Below are 18,251 nucleotides of genomic sequence, written 5' to 3' on the forward strand. Positions count from 1 at the left end.
AAGCACAACATAGGATTGCTCATATGGGGTTTTATATTTTTTCAAGCAATATTCCTTAATGTTGGTTGTTTTGTTCTGCAAGCAGCATAAAGAAATGCTACTTCTTACTGTCTATAGAGAAAATTCTGGTAGCATTTGTGATCCTGAAAATTTTAGTTGGTGAATTCATGTGTGACTTCAAAATAACACAAAAACTGACATAAGTTACCTAATTCTTGATAGAGGTGAGGTTCCTGTCTAACTTTTCAACAAGCCTATATAGGTTTTACTCATAACTACAAGTTACTGCTTGCCTTCATGCTAATATTCTTCAAATTGTCCTTCAAAAGCCTGCCTCCACATCTCTAAAGTCTCCTCTTAACTTTATGGCAGTTTTCTTTGCTCCCTGTATCTGTTTTTTCCCAATTACTATGGAAACACTCTGTAGGCTTCTGTTTCGCTGCCAATATGCTCGTTTACACAAGTTAGATGGTAGGAAATCTGTATGTATTCCAGCTCATTTTTTCTCTGCAGGAGGTGAGGCAGTAAAAAACATGCCTGCAATAGGTGATGACAGTGAAAAAAGGAGAATTATAGTATTTGACATGAAACATGACCTGGGTTGCCTTTTTGTCCCTTCTTTGAACCTTTTGAATTCTAAAATACTAGAATTTTTTTGTAGTGCAGTTTAAGACTTGTAGTGTTTGTTGACAGTTGCCCTGATGTTTATAGCTGCTTGCTCAATCAATTCTTATTGTACTGTAGGAATGCAGCTAGAGATTAAGGACATTTTTAGTTTCCTTGGTTATTTTTATTTGGGTTTGATCGTGTAATTTTTAGTAATACTGAGTGTGCATGATCCCTCACATAAAGCAAAAAGAAATCACCACTGCTTCCCTTTTTAGCAAATGTATAGAATCAGAGGAAATGGAAAACAGAAGAAAACTATACTTAAAGTTCTCAAAAATCCCTGGAATTACAGACTTTTAACGAGTCTTGTACATTTTAGAACTGTTTTTGAACAGCTTACCTCAATTCTTAAATTGTTTCCAAAGTGTAAGTAAATTCACTTCTTTATGTAGCATTTCACTTCTTATCCATTAGAACTCTTGATCATATGCCTGGCTTTATCATATTAACCAAGAGGAAGTGCATATGAGGGAGAAGGAAGGGGTGTGTCAGTGACAGTTTTTTGGGAGTTTAGATATGGTCATGTGCTGAAATGCCTTGCTGAAGCCTGTAAGTGTGTATTTGGGACTTTGCTGATTGGGTTAAAATGTTCAGCCTCTTACACTTACTGCGTTAACTGTGAAAACATAGGAACTGCCTCATTTGTATATGCCAGGTCTCTTTCAAAGATTAGAGAAGTGATTTTTTTTTTCCTTCCCCTTTCCCCCTTTTTCCTCTCTTTATTTGTTTTGTTCTTTGTACTACCTCAACTCCATCACTGGTTGGAATACCACTGTACGGTCTGAACGCATCTGTTGGTGAACCTAAAAGTTCTTCTGGGCAACTTGCGCGTTCTCCTACTCTAACCCGTCTTAATCCTTCGGCCTCTTCACCCAACTTCTTTAAATATCTAAGGCATAACTCAAGCGGAGAACAAAGTGGGCATTTTGTGCAAAAGAGGTGAGCTAGCTAGCATAGTTTGAGGAAGTGCTTGTTTTACCATGTCATAAATGTGAATCTATAGTGTAAATAATTTAATATAGACCAAAAGTCATAGATTTTTATGGGAGAGGGGACTAACTGCTCCACTACTGAATGTAGAGCTGGTACCCATGTAATTTTTTGTTTAATAAATGAAATTCTTTCAGACACATGGACACATGACTTGCTTTGGAATAACTGGCTCTAAAGAAACTTGTTATGCAGCAGACAGCAGCACTGCTTAAATTGTGTGAGGAATAAGTTGCCAAAAACCTGTGATTCAGCTCACTTTGTCCTTCCTGAATCATTCAGTTCTGTTCTGCTTTGTTCATGATAACCCACAAACATATTACTACTCCTTTGTGCCTGACATTAAGGGAAAATTGGCAAAGTTAAATAAATGGGGCAAGAAGTAGGACTGTGGAGAGCTCATACAAACAAAACCCACAAACAACCAAAAATCACAACTCCCCCCAAAACCCAAACCCAAGAATAACCAAACAAAAAACCCCAACCACCATCTTATGTATTTCTTTTGGTTACTTTGAGCAATATCAAATAATACTTTTCTGTGCCTCCTTTCTTAGGAATTCTTTACGTATAGAGAATGTTGAGCAAAGGACATTAACGCATCATTTCCCTGAAGATCTGAAACAAGTAGCTCCCTAAAAATCTTAACCATGCAACTCTTTCTTAAATCCCTTGAGCTAAAACTGTTTATTTTAGCTCAAAAGGCTAATGAGACCAAACATCCTTGGAAGTGCTGTTAACAGTCATTGACCATTGGCAGACAATTTTTATTGCTGTTACTGTTTATTGTTTGGTTTTGTTCTCTCAGGTGAAGGTTTCCTGTTTTCCCAAAGTGTTGATTCTTCTGACCATGAGAAAATACTCAATTGGGAACCTTGTTTCACCAGTTCCTTCAGTTATATTTATGAATTAGCATCTCTTTAATTTAGCTTCACCTCAGAAGTATGGTATAGGAAATGAGTTTACAATGTCCTCTTTACTCTTCATTTTGATAGACTTACTTGAATCCTGAAGATTAAACTCTCAAAAGCAGATTTTTCCAAGTAGATTTGGTAATGATTCTGCATGCACAGTAGCAACTTCTTTCCTTTCCATGAAGGGGGCCTACAGGGATGCTGGTGATGGACTATTTATTAGGGACCGTAGTGACAGGACAAGGGGTAACGGGTTCAAACTTAAACAGTGGAGGTTTAGATTGGATATAAGGAAGAAATTCTTTACTGTTAGGGTGATGAGGTACTGGAATGGGTTGCCCAGGGAGGTTGTGAATGCTCCATCCCTGTCAGTGTTCAAGGCCAGGTTGGATGAAGCCTTGAGTGATATGGTTTAGTGTGAGGTGTCCCTGCCCATGGCAGGGGGGTTGGAACTAGATAATCTTAAGGTCCTTTCCAACCCTAACTATTCTATGATTCTATGATTTAAGGGTATACCATATCAAACCTCTAAGAAACAAGATGGAAAACAGAAATTTATAGATATTATCAAATGGGTAAATGAGTATAAATCAATAAAGTCAAACTGCCTAAGTTCATTGTATTCTGTAAGTGAAATTACCATGTAATTGTGATAGATTTATAATATGATTTTAAGCAAAACCTCTTTGCAAGGCACACTGTGCTACAATCTTATCGTCTTCATGCTTAATACCATCTGCTAAAGAACAGCTTCACTTCATTCTAGTGCTTATCTCAGGGTATCTCCATCCCCCTCACATCTTCAGGAAACAGTTCTAAATGCCATCCAGATATATAATTTGTGGATTATCAGAAGCAGTTCTTTTTTAAACTAGTATTTCAGGAGTAGATTCTCCTACTCACGTACTTTTGTGTACTCCTCTGAGGAAAAGGTCTTGTAGTATCATTAGCCAAATATTTTTATATCTTTTAATTCCATGCAAAACCTGTTCATTATCTGAGTTGTTCTCACTTCCATCTATTTTCGTTCTTCTGAGCATGTTGGGGGCTTGTTATTTTAAAAGAGCAACATTATGTTGGCTAGAAGACTGCTGATGAAATTTTATAAGTGCTCCTGTCTGTTGCATAAATACAGCCACAGTCCTAAATAATCAGCCAGAAGGCTCACCTTTTAACTTAAAAGTTCCAAGCTTGTCTGTTAATGCTTCACAGAATGTTTTTTGCCAAAGTCTTAGCTTTCATTTGCCACTACAATGATTATCAGTGTCAGCTTTTCCTAACCTTTTCCCTGAAACTTAGTCATTGAAACTGGTATTTAAGTAAATATGCAATGGTAAAGTTGACATCAGTTCTAATTAGATTAAAGGAATTTACTTGAAACATGCACTAAATATCTTAGAATAATAGCTTTACTGGAAGTACATTTATTTATATTGGAACATTTTAGTTTGCCCAAACAAATATGTATTTCAAAGTAGCATATTATTAGCAATTTCAGTTTTGGCTTTGGTTCCCTTGATATTCAGGCCTTTAGGATTAAGCTGCTTTTTGTTTGAAACTTAGCACTATGTATTATTTTTATTCTGTGGATTTACACTTCTTTGTTCTAAACTGTACTTTTCCCAACTGCACTCTCAGCATCTCCTACCGTACTGCCTTAAGGAAAAAGCTTCATTCTTCCTCTTCTGTGCCAAATTTCTTAAAATTTCTGGCTCCTGTAGATGAAAATAACACCTCTGACTTTAGGAGCACAAGGTAGGGTTCTCTCTTAAAGCCTGCAGGTAAAACTGCTTTCAAAGGTTTTTTTCCAACTATTTCAAATGCTTCTTGCACTTGCAAAGTGTGATTTGTGCAACAGTTCACTTGCATGTATTCTGCATGTGGTTGCTGTCAAAAGGATGGAGCTGTACCAGACTCCTTTCCATTATGGTTGCAGAACTTAGCCTTTTTGATGTTACAATGATCATGCAACTTCCACCTATGCACTTCAGTGAATATTCCTGCCAAAGCATTGTATTAGCAGTTTTCAGTTAAGAGAATATACATGGTTCATCCTAAGTAGGATGGAATAAGGAATGACTAGTTTAAAGATGTAACAACTGAAAGTTACTAATGGGATTTTTAATAGGAAAACAGCATTGCTGTTCATTATTTTGTTTAATATTCTGAATACAAAGCTCTGTGTGTAATTTGTAGATTACATCAAATGAGTAACATACAAGGTTCCTAACCACTATTCCAAAGGTTGTTGTCTATGTCAAATGGTGACTTGTGAACACAAAGGGCAAAAGTTTTGCTCCAAGTCTATGTTGTGGGTGAATATTTTACATACCCCATTCACAGAAGGTTGCAAGTTTAGTTGGTGTTTATAAAGCTCCTTGATATATGCTGATAAAAGGTAGCAACAGTTCTTTGTGCCTCCTATGAATAATTACTAGATTTTCTGGATGGCATTTAAATCGGATGGTAAAAATACATTATGGTGTGTTTTTAATGCATTGAGTTTCATACACTGCTGCAAAGAAAGCTGAGAATTGATTAAAACTGGAGAAGAGCTGCCAGACCCTTTTGATGAACCTGTGTGATATTTGCAGCGTTGTATAAACCTGCTGCCACAAAGCAAGCTTCACTTACCTAACACTTAGAGCTTGACCCAGCATGTGCACAGCACACTGCACTCTGTAGTTGATGATCACTGTTGTTACATTCACTGAAGACTGTGTCACTGTTGATAGCAGATTCAGGCAAACGACTCACAAGCCATTCTGTGTTCACTATTTTAGCGACTATGAATCCAAACACAGCCAGCAGGCTATTGGTGAGGACAGCCCTGTAAGGACACGACGGCATTCATGGAGGCAACAGATATTCCTGCGAGTGGCAACCCCTCAGAAAGCATGTGATTCTCCCAGTCGATATGATGGTAAAGTCTCTGTTTATTCGCTTCCATGAATGTTGTCAGTGGAGATAGTGTGGATCAATTTGTCTACTGAGCAGACAAATTTGCCTGGTGCTTTGTTTGTACTGTCTGCACTTTCCCACCTACTCTTTGGGCAAGCCAAGCTCATCAGCTGTTGAGGCTTTTAGTTTTCAGCTTTGTATGTAACATAATTCCAAAGTTGTGACATATTAACTAACTGAAAAAGCAGTTGGTTTTGTTTGTACCGTTTTAATGAGTTCTGGGTTTAATAAAAGCATCACCAGGTATTGCTCTGAAGAAAAGGTGAGGCTTCTTTCATCTTGCCATGCTGCAATATAGAACTATGGACTAGAAAAATGCAGGCCTAGCAGAAGGAATTACATTTCTTTTACGATGTTAGTTGAGTTCTGTAAAGTGTACTTCATACCAGACTGAATTTGACCACATGTATGCTCCTCCACTCTGTGACTTTTGCCACTTGAGTCATAGTTATATACACTGTTCTCATATTTATCTCCTGAAAGTCTGTAAAGCTTAAGAACCACAGACTAGAAAAAAAATCACTGCACATGAGTGTGCAGGTGTGACATTTTATGCTTCTCACTTTATATAAGCCAGGTACTTCAGCACATGCTGAGGCCAAGGATACCTCAGAGAAGCTTGTGTCTATAGATAATGGCCTCTGGCTTATTAAGGCTTGAATTTCACAGCTTGAGCTCTGCAAGCTTTACCTCCTTCTTTCATCTTAAAGAGAGACTTTGATTAACTGGACACAGCACATAACACAAGTGTTGTTAATGTAATGCTTGCAGTGTAGTTTGACTGATGTTGGGGAAGCTGTGTATGGGCATAGATGCCTCTTAAATTTAGTGTATTTCAGAATGAAGTGATCTCAAGAGCATGTTGTGTAATACTCTAAATCCTTCCCTATACTGCAAGGTATGTGAGGGATCAACCTCAAGCCATTCTGTGAAGCTACTGATTTTGCAGATTTAATGCATCTTTTTTGTGACTGGAAATAGTCTTACTTGTTTTTGAAAGCCACAAAACTTTCCCATATTAAATAGGAAAAAAAATACCCTAAATTGCTTATCAAAGCATTTCCTCAGAGACATAATAGCTGCAAGATACAATCTTAACAACCTACAGCTGGATAAGCAGAATAGTTAGAGAAACAAGTGTGGCCAGAATGAAAACAGGACATACTATTAATAGAAGAAGCAATTTAAAATATCTGGCCTCTTTCTTTACTGTTGTTTTCTTTTTCTGTTTTTGTTCCAATGTACATACTCGATTTGTGAACCCGGAGAGAAAACTCAGAGTTAGATTTTCTTTTTTACTTTATTATTATTTATAACAAGTATTAGGTTTTCTATTTGGGTTTTCATGCATCCCCTGGAGAATCTCTGGCAGTAAAGAATACTCACTCATGTTCCAGCCTCTGTAGCCTTTAAGAGAGCTACTACACAGATGATCTTACTTTAGACTCGCCACTACAGTTAACTTAGTGACCTCTGTAGTTCTGAAGTAAATGTAACTATCATTCATCGTCTTGTTCCTCTTTCTTTGGTACTCTCTTCAAGAAGCAGCAGATGCATTGGAGTTTATTGATTTTATAAGTTACCTGTACTTTTAGTCTTTCTTGCTCTTTTTATCTTGATCTCCTTTGGAAACAGAAATTATGCAAACAGCTGATGTGTCACCAAAAGATTGATTTCAGCCCAGTTGAACAGAGGGCAAAGAAGGTTTTCAAGATGATGTTATGTTCTGCAAAAGTAAGCATAAAGAGAGGGAAACAAGGGAACATTGTGAGTTTCCCTTTATAGCCTGACTCCAGTGATCAGTTTCTCCATTCAAGTGCAGCAGTCCATACACCCATCCAGGGTACTCTGCAGGAGAGCAGTGAGAAAAATAACTAGGAATTTTTTAAAAGTCCCAACCAGGAGACATGGATCTCTGTGAATCAGAGATGACAGAGTTATCCAGGCTTAGCATAGGCCTAAACTATGTATTGTTTTGACCACATGTGGGCAGGCACTGTCAAGAAAATGATACAGCTCTGTGGCAGTAACTTCTTTGGTTTGTGATCAGTAAATATGCATGTGTAAGATGTCACAAGAAACAGAGACAACTTTTAACTTTGTACACACAGGAAGATCTAGATCCCCGTATTTGTGATTTCCATAGGCAAGCGGTGAGCTAGGTCTCAAAATGGATTTTGTTCGTTGCCACTCTGTGTAGTAAACGCAGCAGGATAAGAAGGTGTATTTACTAAAAGTTTCAGGTTTTTTTTAAAAGGAAAACCCAGACAACTGGTACATAGCTTTGGCTGAAATTTTGAGGTTAATCCTATGAGGTTCTGAACTTTGGAAATGTCTGGTGTCCTGAGTTCTCCCATGAAGCTGACAACAATTTGAGTCACACTGTCCTACATTTCTGGATCCTTGTTTAGGATTCAGATAGTCTGAGCTAAAACTTCATTTCCTGTAGCTCAGCTGGAAAGAAATGATTGCTGGCAGTGCTTTGGTGGTTGCATTGCGCATACTAGGCAGAGGTCATGCTGTTTGTTTTGCAGACACCATTATTTAAAAGGAGGGGTTTATTGTACATGGAGGAAGGTGTCCAGGAGAGTAGTAAAATGAAAACCAGTTCTAAATCAGTAGGATAAAAAAGTATTGCAAATAGATATACTAGACAGCTATTTTTGTCTTGCCAGTTGAGATTCCTGCCTTGCTTGAAGACTGGGCTCAATCCAGCCACACTCTGAGACAACAGAAAGCCTCAGATTTAGGAGACTGTTACTTTTGGTTGTTATGGGAGCAATGTCCCAAGTGCAGGTCCTCCTTCTGCCATCTCCTGCTTGTGGATGCTGCCAGTTTCCCCTTTCCCTGCTATTTTCCCTTGCTTCTGTACATAACTTTACAATGAAACACATGATTTTGCATTTTTTCCATTATACAGTTTGCTGCCTGGCAGGACAGCAAGGTGATGTCTGGTGAACCTGAAGAGGAGGCTGATTTCCAGTTTGGAGATCTGGAAAAGATTTTCTGCATAGGTGAAATGTTCTGTAGAGATTTTTATTGCTTTCCAGATGGTAACTGGATGTTTGCAGGGTTGAATTGTGGTAGTTCTATTGTAGCCAGCTACAGTTCAAATGTCCAACCTCATCTCCTGCTGTTTGCCACTTCCCATGGAATGGTTGTGCTGCTGCGGATGGTGTGGAGCACAGTGAGGAAGCATTTCTCTCATGGCCACACCACTGCCTTGAGATATACTCAGTGTCTTGTCCTCTGGTATTTTTCTTTCTTGTTTATTTGTGGGGGTAGAATTAGTGTTGTATCCTGCAAAGTGGAAAGAAAAAAAGGAGCACAGGTCACTTGCAAAATGGATCACATTTTGTATGTTACAATTCCATATTTCTTTTGAAAGAAGGTTTTTGTTAATCTCTTTATCTGAAGCTTTTTTTGTCTGTTTTCTGTATGAGTGCACAAAAGTCACTCTGGCTCTCCCACTCACTGTCTAAAACATTCTAAGTAATAAAAGTGTTTCTTCAGTTCTTTGATTTTTACCTTTATACCTGCCCATCATACTTGCAGCCGGATCATCATACCTCTAGAGTCTTTCTAACAAGATCCACATTTTGTGGCTATGCAAATGGTTTAGGACGTCCTAGTTCTCTGTCTTCGCTGTTAAAATAGGAAAGGAGCAGCTTGGTGATCATTTTAAACCAGCTGAAGTATGAGCTTACTCAGAAAAGGTGATTAGTTTTCAGTTAGATAAGTTTTCTAGTCCCATTCCTGGTGTTACACAAGCACTAGAGCAGGCACAGGGAGGCAAAGAGGGGCACATGCAGGGAAGCTGAAGGTGGGTGCTCTTACCCTGCTCAGAAGCAGAGCACACTTAGATCAGTGCAGAGTGATCATGAAACTCCACCTTGCAGTGCAGTGCAGCAGAATATTTGCATACTTCTGTTCAGCATCTACAAATCTCTGTGCAGTGGACTATTTTCAATACAATTTTCACATATTGACTGCTCAGAATTTGTCATAGTGGGAGAACTGTTTTGCAGATCGTCAGAAACTCCCAGCAGGGTAAAGTCAAGTACTAGATTTAAAGAGGGTGTGAACAGGTTCCTGAAGTAAGTGGTAGGAAAGTGGTGATGTTTGTCATGAGCTGCAGGATGTTGGTGGCAGTAGACAGCAGGGTTTTTAAAGCAGCAGTGTCAGTTTTAAAATGGATTATTTGTTTCAAAGGTGGACAGTGGGTTGGAGTTACATGTTGGACAGTGAAAAATTGCAATTCAGAGGAATGAGATGCTTAGTGTTTCTCAGCAGCACTCAGAAAATAGATTCAGGTGGGAAGAAAAAAGAACTTTAGCCAGAGCTACTACACAGTATTTTACAACTTGACTTGCAGAAAAAGAATTCTTTTAGAAAGTACAAGTATCTCTGTATAGGAAAAAGAACTTGATTTGTTCATTAAAATGAATTGGGTTTCAGTCTCTGGCACACAGAGGCTCCAAACTGTTAAATATTAAATGCTGAAGAAAAGTTTGGATTTGAAGAACTGTTATTCTTAAAACCAGTTGTGCTTGGCACTTACCTAACTTTGTGGTGAGGGTTATATCTCTTCCATTATTTACACGAAAGTATTTTTAAATCATTTTGCAGTAGTACTGCAAATACTGTGAAATGTTGCTGTAGCGTACTGTATTTGGAATGTTTATGTGGTGTAAACTGTGTAATGTATTTTCCAATGCTGTTTTAGTGGTTCTTTTTCAATAAAAAAAAATTAACTAATGACTAGTTCTGAAAATACTGTAGTAAAGCCAGCTGGTTAGAAATGACTACTCAGTTCTGCTCTCTTAGAGTGAATATACTCCTAATCTTGATCTGTAGCACAGGAGCTTGGCTGTGCAGTAAGTACCGCATATAATGTGTGATGGCTTCTGCGTCTATTGAAATATCCAGACATTAATTTCTCATTGCTTAACAAGAGTTAGTAATTACTTTTTAAGAAGAACTTGGCTTTGAAAGAAAACTCAAACTCTAAAGAATCTCTTTGAGTTTATTTTAATCAAATACCCATTTTTTTCAGGAATTCCTCCTTCAGCCGTTGTCTTAAGTTCTATGTCAGACTAGAAGAACTTGCTTCATGTGATTCCATATCTGAAGCTTTCTGGCAACAGAAGGCTTCTAGTGATGGTACCACATCTGGTTATGAAATCAAATAATACAGACATTTCTGTAAAATAATAGGAATATTATAACCTTGATCATGGAAGTTTGCAGTTACTCTTTATTTTTGTATCATGTATGAAAGAAGGTGTGGCACTACCTGAATGGAAGATCTGAAGAGAGATAACTAAGGATGTTGTGATAGTCCTTTGGGCAGTTAAATCTTACATGACTGTGGAGGTTCACTTGTTTGTTTGCTAAGTTGTATTTTGTAATGTTTAAAATGCAACAAAGAAAAATAGTGTAAAGCACAAAACAAAATGCTTGATGGAATTCTTCCATCCACATTCTTGCCGTATCTTGCTTGAGTTATTAACCCGGGAGAGCAGATGTGACTAGTAAACACTGCATTTAGAGAGCTATCTATAAACAACTCCGTAGTTGGGATGGCGATAGCGCGTTATATTTGAGCCTCCTCCCTTTTAGCTTCCTATAAAAATAAAACAAGCTCTTTTTTTCTGCATGAAATGTTGCATTTTCTAGTGAAAGATGAATCTTGTTATCTTGGTTTTGGTATCTGAGGTTGGTTAGACTGAGTGCTTCTGGAAGAATGTTTTTAAAATTTAGGCCTTTAGGTGGGTTTTTCACATCTGTTGTTTTTTACTTTGCATGTGTGGTTTCTCTTAGTGGGTTTCCTTTTTTTCTTGTTTTTGGAAAGCCTTGTTTAATACTAAGGTTGTTTGAATAGTGAATTACAAATGAAATTTTCCAAAAAATAAGGTTTAAGGCAACGTTTTAGTAACTCACTGTTGGAATGCCTTCCCACAGGTCCCAGCAAGTGCTCTATATTCATTGTAGCTGCTTCTGGAGCTAATGAAATTTCCTGTTCATATCACTACCAGTCAAATATTGTGTAATGAGCACTGCGGTCATTCACCAAGCTTTACTTAGTGTGGTGCCTAGTAGTAATATACTGTGATACTTTCTTCATAATCTTTGTATTTTGTTTTGCATATTATCTTTGCATGTGAGAATTTTGTGTAATACAAAGGTTGTGTAGCTTGCAGATGTACCATATGTGAGGTAGAATTTTATATGGAAGCTGCAGGGAAAAGAGCAACATATTTGAAAGGAGTACAGGTCAAATGTGGAACAGGAGTCAACTAAAGTTGATGAGGTTGGCAGATGGGGAAGCAGTCTTTCCATGTGTGCTGAAGTGTTCAGATCCTGCTGAAGTGCACTTACTAATCTCATAAAAATTTTGAAGGCTGCGCATTACTTGGATTTAAACGCATGACAGTTTGATTCAGTGGGATATGAACTCCCAGTTACATTCAGTTGAATGGCTCCACTATTTATCTTTGCTTTCTCTGCTACCCTCTAGATCATTTGTGCATAATAATGAAATACTCAGTTTCTTGTTACAGTATTTCTGCTCTTGTCTGGATCTGGAAGCTGGGTGGCATGTCTGACCATCTCTGTTGTATACTCATGGAACATGGGTTTGTGTCTGGAGTTTTACTTTCCTTTGAAGGATTACCTGCACATTCCACCTCCCCGACTCCTTTACCAGCCAAACAGCTGATGCAACTCTGCAAACTTTAGAGAGGCCACCTGAGCAGTTAAACAGGTTCATTTTGGTTTCTATACATCCTGCCACATGCCAGCATGGAGATGGGAGGGAAGGAAGGTTGTAAATGTGTTGCAGTTTATCAAAGTAGACTTTAGACTTTCTGTTAAATGTCCGTGAGTGATAAGACAGAAAGAAAAGATAGAAAAGGAGCTGCAATTTGGAAGGCAAGATCAAGTCTAGGACACTTCTACAGAGGAATCAGAGGTAGGGTTGATAATCACAATTGTTCAGCCTGTAGAATTTTGTAATCTTCCTGCTTTCTTTTGTAGCCTTAAGCATTGTGGGATAAATTTCTTTTATTGAATAGTGATCTTACCAGGTTAGTCAGTAATGGACAAGAAATTTTCAGCCTAAGTGGAAGCAGGACCATGGTCTTAAGTAACTAATGCTTTGCAATGGTTCAGGTTTTGCCACAGTCAGTGGAGGACAATAAGTAAGTAATATCTCTGATAAATTAAAAGGTGATCTTTTGTCAAGTTGATAGGAGAAGAGCAATCCACAAAATTTGCACTGGGAAAGTAGAATGTGTATGTTAAAACCAGAAAGATTCTAGGAATGCAGTGTGTTTAACTCATTAATTCATTTGCTTGCGTCTGTTTTGCCAGCCTGTTGGGTTTTGGTTTGGTTTGGTTCTTTTGCTGGTAGGTAACCCTAAACTGTCTCTGTAGGTAGTCTAATATTTTCTAACACGTGTATATATAAATACATAAAACCAGAATACAGTCCAACTCTAAAAGAGATCCATAAACCACTGAGGCCATGTTGAGGTTGAGAAGAGATTTGTTTCTCCCAAGATGTACGAGCATTCTATATTGGATGCTGTGAGAATGTAACAAGAACTGAATAGACTTAGTGTACAGTAGTCAAAGTGATCCTAATAGGAATACCTTTTACTTTTTGCATTGATGTTTGGTGACTGTTTTCATTAATTCCTCTTTCTTATGGCAATGTTATTTTGTGCATGTAATGCAGCCTTAGAGGAATTCCCTTGATGATGGTAGTCTTATTTTTTTAAATTTAATATTTTATTCAAGCAAATGAAGCTGGTTCTAAGAGCATTTTCCTTATAATGGTAAGTAATATTCACTAAGGAGATCTAGGATGAAAGTGACTATATATAGTCATTTTACATAAAAATATGTAGAACATTGTTGACAGTATAGTGTGTGCACCAAAAACAATCAAAATAATTTTCCTTGCATTGTCAACACAAGTTGAGAATTATTAAGTGTGTGTTCCTTCTTTATTTGATGACATTTACCTAAGCCTCTTTCATAATTGTAGAACTTAGCTCACAGAAGTCTTTCCATTTACCTGTAAAGAAAAAGAAAAATAAATTAATGCATCCCAGTTTCTTTAAAGGGATATAATACAGTTTCTTCATTGTATGGCTATTTCTCATGATCAGCTGTGTTTTTTAATGCATTTTTCAGTGTTTCCTGCTTCTCTTTGCAGCAAATGGTGATGGCCATTAAAGTGTCAAATGTTTGTCCTTCACCTAATTCTCATTCCTGTCAAGTTTGCTGTTCTCTGAAATGCAGTAAATACCCAAAGTGTGGGTATCTGCACTTATATCCAGAGTCAACGTTTTTAAAGGTTTAATTCGTTTTGCTAGCTGAAAATGATGCAATTTTATATGCATATTTTAGCTCTTGAATTGAACTGTGGTAATAAGCAAATAAATGTTGTATAAGGAAACAGGTGGTATTTGGAGCCACCCTATTTATCTGTGACTCCTTGTGAGGAAAAGATTGACAGTGGCAAAACTGGGAAAACCAGAAGCCAACAGCTGTGAACATTTCCAATCTTATTTAGTCATCTGAGCTCAGTTGTGCGGGTGCCTTTGAAGAAACAGGGAAAGAATAGCTACATATGAACTGTGTGAGTTAATATATGGTATAGCATTCTGAAGCAGAATTTGAAGGGGTGAAAACCTTCCTATTTTGTTAATTTGTAGAAATGAGATAATGTGTGTATTTAATTCAAAATCTTTATCACTGTGTGAGGCAATGAGAAAGGAATGGACCTCTGAGCTACCATCAGAATAGTTGTTTCAGGAATGCTCCTTCTGCAGGAGCTATTTGAAATTGCATGCACAGATGTACTTGTCCTTGGCTGGAGAGTCTGGGGAATGGTTTTTGTTGCATTTATTTTAAAGCATATTCTTGTATGGATATCTGGTCAGCTTGTCCTTGGGAAGATGTTTCACAGCCATTCTATTGGGCTGAAGGAGAAGTGCTGTTGTGGTGGCTTTCCACTGGGATTTGGTAGGAAGACATGGGTGGTTTTGACCATTCATTTTGAAGGTGGTGCATCAAGTAATGTTTCTTTTAGATACAGGTTACATCAAAGATTACTGAGCAGTCAGAGCTGTTTTATAAACCGGTAAAATTAAGTGGTACTACAGCAGGCATTAAGAATGCAACGTATAAGAACTTATGCTTTGTGTTGAGAACTTGATTGAAAACAATGTTGTTTACCTTTTCCCTAAATATTTTTAAATTTGCTTGAAATTTACTTAATGTTTACTTTCTTTTGTACTGTTTGCAGTCTTAGAATTATTCTATGTGCATGACAAAAAGATATATTTTGTGGTAGACCAGCTGAAGCCAAAAGAAAAAGTGCAGAAGGTTAGGATATGATTAAAAATTAGAAGTGAGAGCAAACATGTTTTAGGTGCCTGTCTCCTTTTCTGCATGTTTGCTTTAAGAACTGTTAATCATCCCAGTGAATGGCCTTAGGCGGTGTTGTGTTTGTGCAGCTAAGGGTGTGTGTTTTCTTTGTTAAGCAGTTCAGAAATGATTCTTTAAATTATGTGGTTGCCGTATTTGATTTGATCTGCTACCCTGAATCATGACAGATTTCAGCTGTAGGTTTATTTTTTGCAATTTCTCAAACTTGCCTTTTCCATTTAGTTCCATCCTTGTAAAGCTATAATAAGCAAGCCATGGCTTCATGTATGGTATAGTGTTTTTATCAGGTTCTAGAAAAAAAAGTGTTCCAGGCTTTGGCCAATATGATTTTTACCCAGAAGAAGCTTCTAAATCTGCTTGAAACAGTCATTTGGTAAACCTTGCTTAATCTTGCTACCTCTTAGATATGTATGTACATATGTGTGTATGTAAGTAGATACATGCATACATACATTTGTGTGTATATATATGCAGTCTTTCAAAATGTGTCCCTTCACCTGATCATGAAATCTAAGTAGTTCACAACAGTTTCTCACTTTTAAAGATTACTCTGAACTGGGAGAACTTCCACCCAGATCCCCATTGGAACCAGTGTGTGAAGATGGCCCCTTTGGGCCAGTGAAAGAAGAAAGGAAGCGGACACCCCGTGAGCTTCGTGAGTTGTGGAAGAAAGCTATTATTCAGCAGATACTTCTTCTTAGAATGGAGAAAGAAAACCAGAAGTTACAAGGTTGGTGCACCCTACTGCAATAAAGGTTAACCTTTCCATTTGCTCTGTGGCCTTGGCAGTGGATTGGACCATGCCGTAATGAAATGTTTTAGGAATGTACAGTTTAACAGTATCTCTCTCAGTTCTCGTTAGTGGAGGTAACGATATTCACTCATTTTTTCATCACTACGCCTTATTATTTGTTTACTTGATCTGAATCGGTACTCTTAGTTTTACCACAGCTGAGTTTTTTTGGGTTGGTGTTAAGAAGCTCTGGAAAGGAATTCAGCACAATAAAGTTCTGCATTTGCACCCATAGGTCATTGTCTGAGTATTGGTCATGGCAGTGTTCTGTTTAGCTGGTCTTGAAGTTCTCAAGCAGCTGCTTGTGGACTTGAAACTATGAGTGCCTGCTGTAGTGTACACATTATGCAAGCAAGGTTTGCATGGAGTAGTAATGGTTTAGATCAGTCATAAAGATGATAAGGAGCTTGAGAAACTGTAACTTGCAGGGTTTTTTTAATACAAATCTGTTGTGATGATTTTTGCATATAAAATGTAGCTGATTGAGAATGCATGTTTTATTGTGGCAGCTGCATACAGAATCATGAGTGATTGTGCTGGAGAGCTGCTCCTTTGAGGATGTGAATGATAGGGAGAGGAATGTTCATCTGGCTGATTTTAGATGTCCAGGAAGGGAGTAAGCACCTGGATCTTCAAGGGGTGAGGTACCTTGGCCTGCAAATTGAAATTCTTTGCCTTTGTGAAAACTTCAGAAAGGATTGTCTTCCAGGAAGAACAACTGTGTAGACAAAGGGCCCAGCCATGTGAAAATATCAGTATACCAAACATTAAATCTTTCTTTCAACTTGGGCTGGAAGGAGAGAACACCTCTCTCAAACACTGGATATGGCCTCCCAGAACACTTAGCCCATTTGTAGGCACCTGGTAGTGTAGCTTTTCTATTTCAACCCTGATATTTAAACACCTGATATCTGAGTTTCCTGAGAACCCCTCAGGTGACAGGCATGTTCCCAGCAAATGCTGGAACTGCTAATCCAGTAAAATAAAGTATGGCAATGGATACCATATACACAGCGCCATTGGCTAAGGGTACATCTGGAGAAAGAGGTTCTGAAAGCAATGATTTATACAATCAGATCAGCTTAGAGCTGTGAACACATTTTTCCTAATATCCAATCTAATCTAAACTAACTTCTAAAATTTTTGACGTGATTTCTTTGATGCTTTCCCAGCTGTTGCCTTTTTTTTTTTTTTAAATCCTTTATATGTAACATGGAAAATACAATGCAGTATTCTTATAAATTGTAATCTGGCCAGATCACCAACACTACAGTGCATCTCTGCCACAGGAGCTCTGATGATCTAAAATGTCTTATTTAAGACTGACTTATCCATTGACCCTTCTTCTGATTTCTTCATTGGAGATATTAAGAGGCCCTCATGAATACATTGTGTTCAGGGTTCTGAAAGTTTCTGTATTTGAACTTTGTTTTTGATGTAGTCTGTAAAAATTGATGTATGAATGAGCTCCTTTAATTCTTCTTCTTTTTTTTTTTTTTTTAGTTTGCCATTACTGTTATGGAGCTGCTTGCATAAGAAATAGATGACTGTACCGGTTGTGTATTTTTATGTGGTGTAGGTCTTCTGCACTGTTTTTTTTTTTCTTTTAATGGCTGAGAAATTGAAAAATCCTGTTGGGAAAATCTTGCATTTATTTTATTTATTTTGTCCTATCACTACAGTCCCTGATGAAGAGTCCCTCTCTGGCACCCTTCTAGGCTTCCAATATCCAAGTTAAATTAATACATGTTACAAATAGTAAACAGTATTAACTGGTGTGTTCAATTTATCACTTCCTAGCTTCAGAAAACAATTTGCAGAACAGACGTCTGAAACTTGACTATGAAGAAATTACACCATGCTTAAAAGAGGTAACTTTGATTTGGGAAAAAATGCTGAGTACACCTGGGAGGTCAAAGATTAAATTTGATGTGGAAAAAATACATTCTGCTGTTGGGCAAGGTAAGCACAGTTTGCTATTCTGAGTTGTGTAAATGCGCTTAAATTGTGTTAGAAAATGAATATCATGATCTCTTAACCACTCATATAACCAGATTCTCCCTAAAGCTGTTCTTCAGGCTGCTGACTGAACAAGTAACAATGCTGGATATTTTCGTGGTTATGCATATGCAAGTAACAGCCCCTTTCAGCGGTAGCTGCAGTTCTGTTACTGGAGTTACTAGACTTGATGTTCTGTTTTGAATTAAATTTGATTTTATAAATTAAAATTTATCATTAAAGAAGAAAGCCTGGATAATGCCAAAAAAATGACTGTGTAAATAAATGAAGAAATTGCACTACTATATGGAAGTTCTCTGTTCCAGCCTGGGTGGTATGCATGTATACAAACAGTATACATGGATATCTCTGTAGAACTGCCTTTCTTCCTTCAAATTCAGCAATGCATTGCACCACCTACAGTCTTCCTCACAGCTGCAGGGCTGAGCAACCATCCTCTTTGC

At 37.6% G+C, this 18,251-nt stretch overlaps 1 protein-coding gene across 4 annotated transcripts in view; it reads left to right on the top strand.

Moving 5' to 3' along the window:
- TBC1D1 (TBC1 domain family member 1) overlaps positions 1–18,251 on the top strand; it is a 103,818-nt gene that overhangs the window by 66,196 nt on the left and 19,371 nt on the right. For all 4 annotated transcript variants that reach the window (XM_005149136.3, XM_031048964.2, XM_031048963.2 and 1 more), the window contains 3 exons: positions 5,357–5,496; positions 15,541–15,726; positions 17,590–17,751. In XM_005149136.3, the coding sequence (XP_005149193.1) occupies positions 5,357–5,496; positions 15,541–15,726; positions 17,590–17,751 (488 nt within the window). The remainder of the gene's footprint in view (positions 1–5,356; positions 5,497–15,540; positions 15,727–17,589; positions 17,752–18,251) is intronic.

This window comes from Melopsittacus undulatus, chromosome 7, assembly GCF_012275295.1.
Source record: "Melopsittacus undulatus isolate bMelUnd1 chromosome 7, bMelUnd1.mat.Z, whole genome shotgun sequence".
Classification (NCBI taxonomy): domain Eukaryota; kingdom Metazoa; phylum Chordata; class Aves; order Psittaciformes; family Psittaculidae; genus Melopsittacus; species Melopsittacus undulatus.